The sequence below is a fragment of the Pleurodeles waltl genome, chromosome 7 (genome assembly GCF_031143425.1).
Source record: "Pleurodeles waltl isolate 20211129_DDA chromosome 7, aPleWal1.hap1.20221129, whole genome shotgun sequence".
Lineage (NCBI taxonomy): Eukaryota > Metazoa > Chordata > Amphibia > Caudata > Salamandridae > Pleurodeles > Pleurodeles waltl.
The window spans coordinates 1498070071-1498082646 of NC_090446.1; the positions used below are offsets into that span (position 1 = coordinate 1498070071).

Here is a 12576-nt window from a genome sequence, read left to right on the forward strand (position 1 = left end):
GCTGTAGGAGCCTACAGCACAACCGATAGGAGCTTACTACGGACTCCTCACTACCAAGCCCCAGACTTCCGGGTGAACTGTACTTTTATTATATGTTGGGGCTGATGAACTGGACTCTGTACTTATGCATTACGCCAACATTTGTTTATAGCGATGGGAGCTTACCATGGACTCCCTATAGGTCCCCTATTGACTTTCCCTAACTTGGCGGAGAGGTTGTTACTCCAGTGTTTATGTTGATTGAAGGTGCATCACGTCTAAACCTGTTTAGGCTATTTTTTGACGTACCAAACATAATGATCGGTGATCATTATCAATTGAGCGACTTCTTATCTCATATCACTGTTCGCCACGAAGCTCATGTCAGCTTTTGTTGTGATGAAATATTTTCTTGAAGATCATTCAATTCTATATACACGAAGAGAAATAAATCCCCTTTTGATTGGATTATCTACACACCCTACTTTGTGGACTTAATTTGTTGGACTTCTCTAAGGAGTGCTTTGGTATCTTTCTGTTTCTCATTGTGCAGGGTGCACCCAGTGGGTTCATTTGTTTACCATACCGTGGGTAGTAGGGTACGTTATAGAAAGTGAACCCCAACTTATACTTGCATGTTCACAATGCCATTCCTACAAATTGTATCTGTGTAGGAGGTGCGATTAGTGTACCACTACTACCGATTTTTCTTGCCAACATTTCTGAGGTTTACCTATATGGCTTGCACCAGGCTTTACTAACTGTAGTTCTTTTTGGCTTAAGCCCCTCGTTTTTGTGCACTTATCATTTAATTCGGAAACCTGTTTCAGGTGCACACTCTTGTTTGTGCCCTACTCAAAATGAGAGCATAAGGGCACCTATTTCTGCTTTCTGCATCCGCGGTGTTTCAAACACGTACTGTAATAGGTTTACTTTGGCTGACTGCCTATGTACTTATAAAAATACAGCAAACATTGCTTTTAAGTTAGAATTGCTTTCAATTTGAAACCATGTTTATTTTCAGCAGAACATGCATTCCTTGCCAAGACTCGTGCAACCATTTTACAATTTTCTTTTAGATTCAGTGGAGGGTGCTGTGTTTCGGGGTGCACAGGGTATCCACTTGATGAAGACAGCTTTACTTTCGAAAAGCTTTTAATGGTCATACACACATCACCGAGGCTTGGAAGATGGGCTTTCCCGTGGTAGTGTGGCTCAGGTTGCGTGGCTGAGTGGCATTTAACCTGACAGAGCCAGTGAGGCTGCATGTTTGTCCTGATATATGTTCCCATGATGAAAGCATCAGGGCCTGGTCCTGAAAGGCTGCAGCATACAACCATAGTGCAAAGAGTAGGCAAAGGTACATGCCTGTGGTCGTACTCCTGCAAGGTAGGAATTTTCTTTCAAGTCATAAACCATGAACAATCCTCCTCACCTTGTGCAGGACCCGCAACACCTTTAGAAATGTAGTCCTTAGTGGTTAACTTTGTAGAATGTTCTAAATCCAAGTTAATTTCCCATGGGAATTCAATGTTAGACTAAGACTATCAGAGATGCCATTTTCTTTCTGAATGCTGGTAAATATTGATGAAAATTATTAACTTCTTGAGTTTACATCTTCTGCCATGGAAACAAACTACCTTTTAGCATATAAAGCATGAAGAGAAACTGCAGTTTGGGAGGGTTAAATTGGGAGTGGAGAAAAGAGACTGCCCCTGTAAGTACCTTGAAGGAACCTCTACCCACAATGCCTTGCACTGGCAGTTGCCTGGGAGACTCAGTTCTTTTTTTATAGATAATATAAATTCTATGAAGAGACAACCAGAGCGGACAGTGGGTTGTTTAGGACTTCAATGAAGATTCCTACGACACAGAATTAGGACCACAGGCCTTCTGCATCATAAGATCATCACGATAGTCATAAATGCTGAATTGAGTAGCAAGCTAAAGATAAATGAATTTCATGGCTGTTTACTTATCTGATATAAGAAAACATATTTAATTAGGGAAGCAATTCAGAGAATAGGCTTTGTTGCCAAAGAGTGGTAAGAGATTTACTCTAAAAGTTTTAAAGTTTATCTTGACCAAGTCTTGCTTTAGCTTGCATATCTATGTCTAAACCGTAGTCTCTCGTAAAAGTAGTAATTTCCAGAAAAGGAATATGTCTTAGGCACGCTGTGGTTTGTTGACAATTTGGTAGCATAAGGAGATACATGAAACAATCCATCTTGCAATGGTTTGTCTTGAAGTTCCTAACCCTTGACATAAGGTATCAGAGTGTATAAAGAGTTGATGAATTTTTTTCTGACATTTTATGACTTGGCTAAATAAAATCAGAGAACCCTTTTACTATTATGGGAATGTAGATATCTTTCTGGTGCCTTGGAAGGGTTAGGAAAAATGTGAGCAATGATATCAATTGATTAATGAGAAAATCAGATACTAGCTTTGTTAAAAAAAAAGAGGGCTGAGTACGTAATACTACTCTATAATGATGAAAAACAATAAAAGGTTCTGTTGCTGAGAGAGTCTGCAGTTCACTAACTCTCATACAGAGGTAATTGCTAATGAAACAGCAGTCTTCCATGACAGATGTTGTAAGGTTGCTTTATGAATTAGTTCAAAAGGTTTCGCCTTCAGTTGCGAAAGCACAAGGTCTAGTTCCCATGAAGGTGAAGGTCATTTAATTGGAGCGAAACTTTCTAAAGTCCTTGAAGAAAATCATTTGTTACAAATATTTTGAAAAAAGATGGCTGTTGTGGTCTCTTCTTCTTCTTCGGATTTAATGTATGCAACAATGGTTGCTAGGTGAACCTTTATTGATGAGAATTGTAGTTTGGATTTGCTAAGTGAAACAATATGGAAGAATGATATTTTCTTGACCAGTAACAGGATTTTGCCAGTTGTTTTGATACCGGATACACATTTGTTTCAATTTAAAAGTATGGGATGATCTTGTGGAAGGGTGCTTTGATCCCTTGAGAATGTTCATACATTCAGTTGGTAAATTAAAGTGACCATATGGTGTGATTTCAAGAGTCATACTGCAAATTTTTAAGAGGAGAATGCAAAATTTGACCTTGAATTTTGTATAAGAGATTTGGTCTTACTGGAAAATGTTTGTGGTGTGTCATGGATAGTTGAACAAGGTCCATGTACCACTGCTGTCTCGGCCAGTCTGGTACTAAAAGAATCATTTTCAGGTTTGAATATCTTTCATTTGTGACTAACTAGTGGTATTTGATGAAAAGGCATAGACAAATGAAGTAGACCAGCTAATCAAAAGGGGCATTGCCCATTGAGTGTGGTTTTGGTACCCTGATTGCGTAGTCTATGCATTTCCTCCCTCTACTCCAGATGAGAGGTCTCGGCATTCCCTAGATGTGAGGAGAGTTTTGAAATTCTACATTGATAAGGCACGTGGCATCCACAGCTCAAGCCAACTGTTTATCAACTGTGGGCCAGTCCATGCAGGGTTAGCCACACCCAAACAGTCCATCTCCCGATAGATAGTTTCCTGTATCTTGTTGTGCTATCAAAAAGCTAACAAGACACTAACAGGTAGAATTAAAGCTCACTCCACTAGAGGTACAGAGGCTACTGTGGCTTTAATGAGGAATATCCCCATAGAGGATATTTGTAAAGCAGCCACGTGGAGATCTGTTAACACATTCACCAATCACTACTCCCTAGACTCGGATGATAGAGCAGATGCTAATGAAGGACAGGCCTTGCTCAGAAATTAGTTTGCTTAAATTGGGCTATCCATCTCATTCCTCTGTCTTTTTCACTGCTTTTAGTAGGGAGGGCTTGCTACTCTAGTCAGTGCTTATGACTATCAATGGAGATCTCCTATATGAGAAGGAACAGTTTCTTACTTCTAACTCCAGTTCTCCCATAGGGGAATCTCCATTGAAGTCGTAAGCAACCCTCCTCCTCCCTTGTGGAATGGACAGAGGTACAGAGATCCCATACATACATGCTACCACCCCCTCAAAAAGGGTTGAAGTAACTACCACCTGCTGAACATGATGGGATACTGGTGGTCTCTGGGTCCTTAAAGGCAGAGTCTCTTATTTTAACTCAAATAAGGACAGCTAATGGGCCTACACTGTCCTGTTTTACTTCATCTTTCTACTCCTGCATAAAAGGGTTCGTGAAAGTTAACTATGCTGTTTTACCAACATATCATGACATTATGTTCATGTATAATTCTCCTGTCCCCCTTTTTTACTTTAATTGGGCCACTGTAGACTACTACTATAGGCTGCCCAATAATTTTCTCTCTTAAGTGACTTTTCAGGCCTTAACGAAGAAAGACGAACATTACTCTTAAGACAAGATATTGTGGAGAAATGCTCCGGGGTCCCCGCTTGGTGGCAGCACTATTCAGTGCTTATGACTATCAATAGAGATCCTCTATGAGAGAACTAAGGGATCCAAGTGTGTAGACAAGGGATACTCTGTAGGTATTACTGTTCTCAACGGACGAAGAGGTTCATGAATTTGAGTAACTGGGTCACAGCATGCTAGAGATACTGTGGAATGGGCGGAAGGCGATTTAGACCACTCAGAAGAAGAAGAAGATAGTACCACTTGAAAGATTCTCAACATCCAGGGAAAAGGATTCAATGTCATACAGGCCCTTTTTGCTGATGACTGAGGCTGTGATGGTGATTTATGTCTTTTCGACGTTGCATGTGATAATGCTGATGTCGATCTAGTGCTCGCCAGCTGTGAACAAGATAGTGCCATTGTGATCTTTGGTGTTGACATCAACAGGGATGCTAATCGTCTCAAAGCCAGTTTTGGCGGCGAGCTGCGACTGTGATGTGCTGACGTTGATCCCTCTTTCGAGGCGGACCATGTGAGGACTGAACCCCTCGACAGCAAAGCAGCTGGTCTCAATGTCAGTGATTAGTGTCAATGACAGTGATGTCACTGACGATGTCTTGAAAGCAATTTTTTATCTATAGATCTCCCTCCGTGGGACTTTTTACTGGATCGACAAAAGTTTATAGAGCAAGGATGAGAGGCAGATGTTTCTAATCTTCTTGTTTTCTTTTTCTCTTCTTCTGCCAATAATATCCTGCATCAAACCTCTTAATCTAATGTCTTCTCTCTCTTTAAGAATCCTTTGCAACATTTTACTACAAAAGTCATATCCTTTTGCCTGATGAGATTGTGGCAGGCATACCACACAGACTTTGTGTGCATCAGAATTTGCCTTCTTCCTTCCACAAGAAGGATAGTTGGTAAAAACATATGGCATTCCGGCAGAAAGTATATGTTGGATGTATGGAAGACGAAGTAAGTTACTTAGCTATAACTGTAGTTCTCCAGTACTGGCAACTTTCAATGATTTTGCAATTCTTCTGTTATCATATTTAAAGCCAAACATGACTTAAGAATGCTCATGCTCTTTTATCATGCTAGAATGCTTGCATAGCTAACTACAGAAAATGTGCTAGTTACCGCTTGCTATTCTGATTCAAGCATGTGAATCTATGAAAGTTCCAGTACTGGAGTAAGAAATATGTTACTTACCTGTAACTGTAGTTCTCAAGTATTGGAAACTTTCATAGATTCACATGAGACCCACCCACCTCCCCTGAGGAGCTCACCTTCGGTATTCCCATTAGCACTAATGCTCGGAAAATATGAGGGAATGCAGTTTCTCACAGGAGTGTTCTAGAGGGTGGTGTAACCAGATTGGTGGATTCTGGAGATTGGTCCCTTTTTACAAATTGATGGTGATAAGTTACTCATTTGAAGGCCTAATGCCTGTAATGTATATATACATTAGAGCATTGCTTTTGTATAACACCGGGGACTCCCATCTCGACGACAGGGAAGGATTCAAGCATGTGAATCTATGAAAGTTCCAATATTGGAGTAACATGTTTACTCATCAGTAGTGATGATAATGTGATGTGTAAAAATGGACTGAAAATCGTTTTCACTAGAAAAAGTTCTTTATCTTAGAGGTGAAACCACCTAGGGTGTACAGAGATCCTGTCCGAAGGAGCAGGAAACAAGAACAGACTCTCACAGGCAACTGCTAGCACAAGGCGTTGTGTGTAGGGGTTCTTTCTAGGTTCCTAAATGGACCGTCTCATTTTCTCCTCTCTCAATGTATGCTGATCACAATGCTTTTCCTATTTGTGTTTTACAAGTTAAATGGTGGCTCCTTTCCATATCAGCTGATGTAAACTCAAGACGTTAATCATTTTCATAAATATTTACCAGCATTCAAAAAGAAAATGGCATCTTTGGAGTTCCATATGGAATTAAATTGAATTTAGAACATTCAACAAAGTTAATTATATTAAAGACTATTGGCCTCATTATGACCCTGGCGTACAACGCTATTTTGGAGAAAGGTACTGCCAACAGGCTGGCGGTACCTTTCCTTAAAATATGACATTAATGTACCACTCCTTCCACCAGGGCGGTAACAGCCGCCGGGCTGGAGACTGCGGTCTCCAGCCCGGCGGCCGTCACAATCCCACCCTCGGAAATTATGACCCCACCTACTGCCATGGTTTTCTTGGCAGTCTTACCACCACGAAAACCATGGTGGTAGGCACTATCAGTGCCAGGGAATTCCTTCCCTGTCACTGATAGGGGTCTCCCCCGACTCCCTCCCCCTCCCCAAATCCCTCTCCCTCCCAAATCCCCCGACATATACATACCTACACGCGCAGACGTACACACTCACACACACACGCATACCCAAATCCACCCACGCATGCATACATTCATACACACACACCGCAACACACTCTAACATACATAAAAGCACACACACATTCACACGACACAACATACACGTACATTCACACCCATTCATGCACACACGAATTACACATGCCTCACACCCACATGCACGCATACAAAAACAATCACCCCCACACACACACACACAAAACACCCCCCACCCCCTCCCCGGTTGGAGAACCTGACTTACCTGCTTGCAGGGGGTCCTCTGGCAGGAGACAGGGCGCGGCGCTGCTGCCAGCAGCAGCGTCCGCCAGGTTGTATCATGAGTCATGATACGGTCGGAGGCGTTCTCCAGGCGAGGCGCTGCTGCTGGCAGCAGCGCCACCTTACCGCCATCCGCCGCCTGGACCATAGCTGGAATTCTGACAGCCTTCTGGCGTAATTTCGGCTACAGTCATAATATGGTGGATGGTAGGTAACCACGGCGATGGTCTTTTGGAGGCCGTCGCCGTGGCGGTATGCGGGATTTACCTTCCAATGTTCTAATGAAGGCCTATATTTTAAAAGGTATTTTGGAATTCGCGCAAAGGGAATTATTCCGCATTTGTGACTATCAATGAAAAGCCTACAATGCCGAACTAGTGGTTTGCTCTAACATGACTTGTACTAAGTTTACTTGGTGACTGGGTTTCTGTTGCCATGGTGCCTAGTCATGCAAATATGTGTTTAGGAATTAAGGTAGACTGGGACACCTGTTTAAATGTGCATGTGTGTGTGCGCATTCATCTGTATGTGCATCTGTGTTTGAGCTCCAAGTCTGAGGAACCAAAGAACGCTCAGGGGGTACAGGAGAGTAAATGTCATCAGACAGTGAGACTCTTGCTGTGTACACGTTCACAACTGTGGTATTACTATAGGTTTCTCAGCAAAGTTGATGCGTCCAAGAAGGGAGGATATGTGGTATGCATGGGCAGGCCGTGTTGTTTCAATAAGATGTGTGCCTGCAGACGTAGGGTTGCAATAATATTGAGTGCAAAGCTCCTGCAGGAAGTCAGTTAGTTGTTGTTGAAAACGGTGTTGTGCCACTGGAGCACAGAAGCCAGCACTATGGGTAATCCCTGGGGTGCATGCTAGTATCATGTCTCTCGCTGGGGACCTCACTCTACAATAGGGGCCACATGTAGCAAGGTCCGAATTTGCGATTCGGAAATTGCGAGTCGGTGCGACTCGCAATTTCCGAATCGCAAATTTGGATGCAGAACGGTGTCTCAGACACCGTCTGCGACTCGCTATGGGGTCGCAAAGACCCACCTCATTAATATTAATGAGATGGGTCGCATTTTGCGGCCCCATAGCAAGTCCCTGCACTCACAGGGATGGTGACCTGCTGAAGTCAGCAGACCTCCATGTCTGTGACTGCTTTGTCAATAAAGGAGGTTTTTTTTTCATTTTGCAGCCCGTTTTCCTTAAAGGAAAACGAGTCGCAAAATGAAAAAAATTACGAAACCATTTGGTTTTGTTTTTTCAGTGTAGGCAGTGGTCCACTGGACCACTGCCTGCTCTGAAAAAACCTTTTTGCCCACATTCACAAAGGGGAAGGGGTCCCTTTTGCGAATGAGTTACCACCAGTGTGACACTGGTGGTAACTGCGAATTGCTTTGCGACCGCGAATCGGTCACAAAGCAATTCTGCATTGCGATGCGAGTCGCAAATAGGAAGGGAACACCCCTACGACTCGCAAATTGTTAATGAGCATCGCATTAGGCTGTTTGCATGGTGCAAACTGCGATTTTCGCAGTTTGCACCATGCAAACGGCTTCCTACATCTGGCCCTAGGTTTCATCAAGAGGCTGCCTTGATTACCTCTGAGCTGTAAGTGGGCAAAGCATAGGTCACCGTGAGGGCCACCACACCAGTGAGTGAGACTCAACATAGATTAAACTACACTATTGGTATCAGGAGGTTGAGACTGGCTAGATATTGCACAGAGGAAGACATATAAGAAGGATCCGACACAAGAGTTATTGGTATGCTGATTATATGGGTGATCCCAACAGGCACAAAAGAGGGTTGATTACTTTCATCCTCTCTTGGTAATAGTCATTGCTAATCTGCCTATTTGCTCTCACCCTGTGAAAGGTAAGAGAATCTACTGCGTACACATGGCAAGATAGAGGTTCTCCAGTCATATATACCCAGAAGCTGTGTGTGGTGACTAGCATTGGGTGTGACTGACATAAACATGTTGATCTTGATGCGAGTACTGTATGTTGTGGGTGACCTGGCTATCCGCATGGGAATGAACAGACCTATTATATGAATATACTTATATTATCTGTACTCAATCAGCCTACCTGTGCTGGGCCTCCTCAGTACCAGGAATGCAGTTTAAAATATAGGTCTATTTACACACTGGTGTACCAGGCAGAGGCATTTTTTTATCCTTCCCTCAGCTTACAAGGTCTGGTGGGGTTTGATCCTGTCATCTACATCAAGATGAAGTAGCAGACCATCTCCACTGTCAGAGTCACTCAACCCCTCCAAAAAATCACTCATTGACTGTGCTATCGCCTTTGACCCTTTACAGTCCTCCGCTGCCTTTCGGCTAGGTTTGCATGATACACATACCAAATACATACATATATGCATACATGGAGAGAGTGGGATTCAATTTCATCAGAAGTTCAGGGATACCAGTCTTTTCTCTACAGTGGTTGATGTTAAAAAAGGCAGGCGGTGGAGCTCAAAAGAAGTACTCTCTGAATGCCTGGCTGAAGTGTTACTTTAAAAATGATCCTCTGGAGTACACAGAGAGCTCCTGCTAAAAGTACCCTAAAACAAGTTGTGTTCCAGTTACCACACTCCTGCTACCCCTTTCCATGACTCTCACAGATCTCCCATTGCTTTGTCTAGAGGACTGGCTTTTGAAATAGAAGACATAGTCTGCCTTCTAACACTAGGCTTCTTCTTTTTTGTTCCACAGTGGTATGTGTATTTCTTCATTATGAGGTGTGCCATTAGCCTCACTACAGGGCTGCTCCTGCTCCTCATTGTCGCCTTCCACACCAAGGAGATGCAGGTAAGTGGACCACAAATACTGATCCACTTGTGGCATATGCATAGTTGAGCATGTGTATGGATGCAGGTAGACCAAGGCACACAGAGAGGTAAGAGTCCATCAGCGTTTCTGGGACGAAAGTATAGCCCAAGTATTATGAGTCCAGAGGCGAAGAGAAAAGCGATGATTCCAGGTTGGTGTTTTGAAAGAGTCTTTATTCACAGGTGTAGGTTTGTATCGTCTTACAGGAATATGGATGCACAAGTCTAGGTTCTTTTTGGGGAGGGGGTGAGGTTGAATAAAAAAATAAGTATTTGAGCACAGGGAAGAAAGAAATAAAGTAAAAAACAAAGAAAGAAAGAGGGGAATGTATTTTTGAGTAGTAGGAAAACAAGCTGCACCAAAGCTAATAGACTGGACCTTTGAATTTGTGTTGGGTGATGTATTAATGAGGGTCTTGGACATTCGAAATATGTGTGGTTTCCGATGTGTGTGTGTGCATGTGAACTAGGTAGTGCATGCATAATGCTGGGATGGGGATCTGCCTGCCATGTATGCGAGCATGCAAGGCTGTTATTATGGCATCTATGGAAGCAGTTTATGGTTCCACTGCTAAGTGGTAGGGATACGAGTAGGTTGAGAAAGGGATGCAGCCGTAACAAGATAATCCTAGAATATATGAAAAAGGGTGACATTGTGAGGCAAGTGAAGACAGTCAAGGCCAAGATTGATGAGGACAAAACGAGACCACCACATTTATACTTCAGTTATTTGACTTTAGAACAGCTTGGTCTCTGGCAATATGGACAAGAGGGGAGACAAATAAGAGGAAATTGCCTGAACAATTCAGGATAAAGTAATGAATTACTCACTCGCTGCAGAGAAACCAACTGGAGATACGTATGAGTTATTCTCTGTTATAAAGAGGTAAATGTGAGGAGAAACCTAGGAGTTGAACACCATAGCAATCATCAGTTCTGCATCATACTTACAAGCAAAATGGCATAGTCAGCTCAGAGTATATGAAGAATGTTCCCTAGAGAAAAGGGATAATGGACTTGAGGCCCTTGAGCTTTCCATAGCTGGAATGGAGGGTCATGTCTTCATCTAACCATCCCCATGATATATTGTGTTTGTGAGCTTGCTATAAAAGAGACTCCTGAAGAGGAAAATGAATAACCACTTTTCCACTGAGGACCTATTAACTGCCTTTGATGTAATGATAAGTTACTCTCCGGAATATCTTCAGAGACAGAATGGCCATGAAGGATTCATACTTTCCAGCCCTACTGATTTGGCAGCAAGTACTGCTTTTGTGGTATTCCTCCTGCCTACCAACTTAACTAGCGCATGCTAAAGCATTTTAGGTGGCAGGCAGTACGCTTCAGTTGCCTTCATGGTGGCTACTTGCAACTCAACAGCCAGTCAGCTTGTTGATCAAAATAAGCCCAGGCAATGAGAAGCTCGGAGGGCGGAGGTGGGCATCAGGTATTGCCACCCCTCTTGCAAGCGTCTCTAGGTATATCTCTTTGTTAGGAATTATGAATCTACTGCCATTCTCTAGTCACGGTACTGATCTCTTTACCAACCATGTAGTGTACAACACTGACCTCTTATCACAGAGTGCCTGCATTAAGCTACTACTGTAAAGCCTGTAGGTAATAATTGTCTCCCATTGGTTCTGGAAAGGTGGTCCATGTGAATATGCATATATCCTTGGAAAACAGATATTTGTGAAATGATTCTCTAATTCTCCAGTTTCCCCCCTCAAGGCCTATGGCTTTCCGGGATCACGTTGTGCATCTTGACGTACTTGAATGTTGGGCCCAAAACCCATTCAGCACGCACATCCTTATGCCCAGGACGAGGCCCATTTAGCCCCCGAAGATGATTAGCATAATATGCCTTGTCAGGAGATGCCAGCAGTCACTGGAGAGAGGTCCATGCCCACTGAAGTGTGCAGCCCCCTGCCATGGCCCCTCATGTATGTGTGGATGAGGACAGAAACTCCCAGTCAGCATGGCACTGAAAATGGGGTGATTAGGTAATTAGAGCAAACAAGCACTGACCCACCTCTTCAGCGAGTCCAGGGTGCTAAGCCCCCGTTATGTTCTTACAGTGGATGAGAAGCCTTGTATAATGACCAGCCTTTCCACTACCATGGTGTGGCTAGCCCCAGTGTCCCTCAAAGCAGTGATAGAGATCCCATTCACCTTCACCAGGTAGAAGTGACAAATTCCACCATCAGGGATCATAGGATCATCTTCTGGGTCTATATCCATGCTCAAAGAGATCATGGCATTGTCTATGACCTCTGGACTATTTACCCCTATGGCCACATTGGCCACCCCGCAGAGTTTGCAGCAGTGGGTGGTAAATATGTGGATGTGAGTAACAATTAAAGCACTGGCATTGTAAATTGAGTGCCTTGACACCGCCCACCAGAACCTCCTCCCAGTTTCTCAGAAGGGGTATGGGAGCCCTCCCCCCTATTCTGGGACTTGTCTGTGTCTTCCTTGACCTCCCCCTCCCTCTGCTGGGAGAACCTGAACAACCCTTCTTAGAGTCACTCCCAGGTACCTTCTTGTTAACCCTTGTGCTGAGCTAGAGGTCTGCCTCCTTATCAAGCTCCCTGGGCCCAGTGAGCTTACTATCAACCAGATGTTGGCACAGCTCTGCAAAACAAAGACTGAGCAAGTGCTTTCTTGCCCCCAAATTGTACAACGCCTGGTCATCTTTTACTTCACTGCCCTTCACCCAACCATCCAGTGCCTTGCAAAGGGAAAACACACAATCCACCCAGGGCTGATAGGGCA

At 43.5% G+C, this 12576-nt stretch overlaps 1 protein-coding gene across 2 annotated transcripts in view; it reads left to right on the forward strand.

Moving 5' to 3' along the window:
• The window catches only part of KCNN4 (potassium calcium-activated channel subfamily N member 4), a 564485-nt gene that overhangs the window by 201327 nt on the left and 350582 nt on the right, over positions 1-12576 (forward strand). For both annotated transcript variants that reach the window (XM_069201258.1, XM_069201257.1), the window contains exon 2: positions 9686-9781. In XM_069201258.1, the coding sequence (XP_069057359.1) occupies positions 9686-9781 (96 nt within the window). The remainder of the gene's footprint in view (positions 1-9685; positions 9782-12576) is intronic.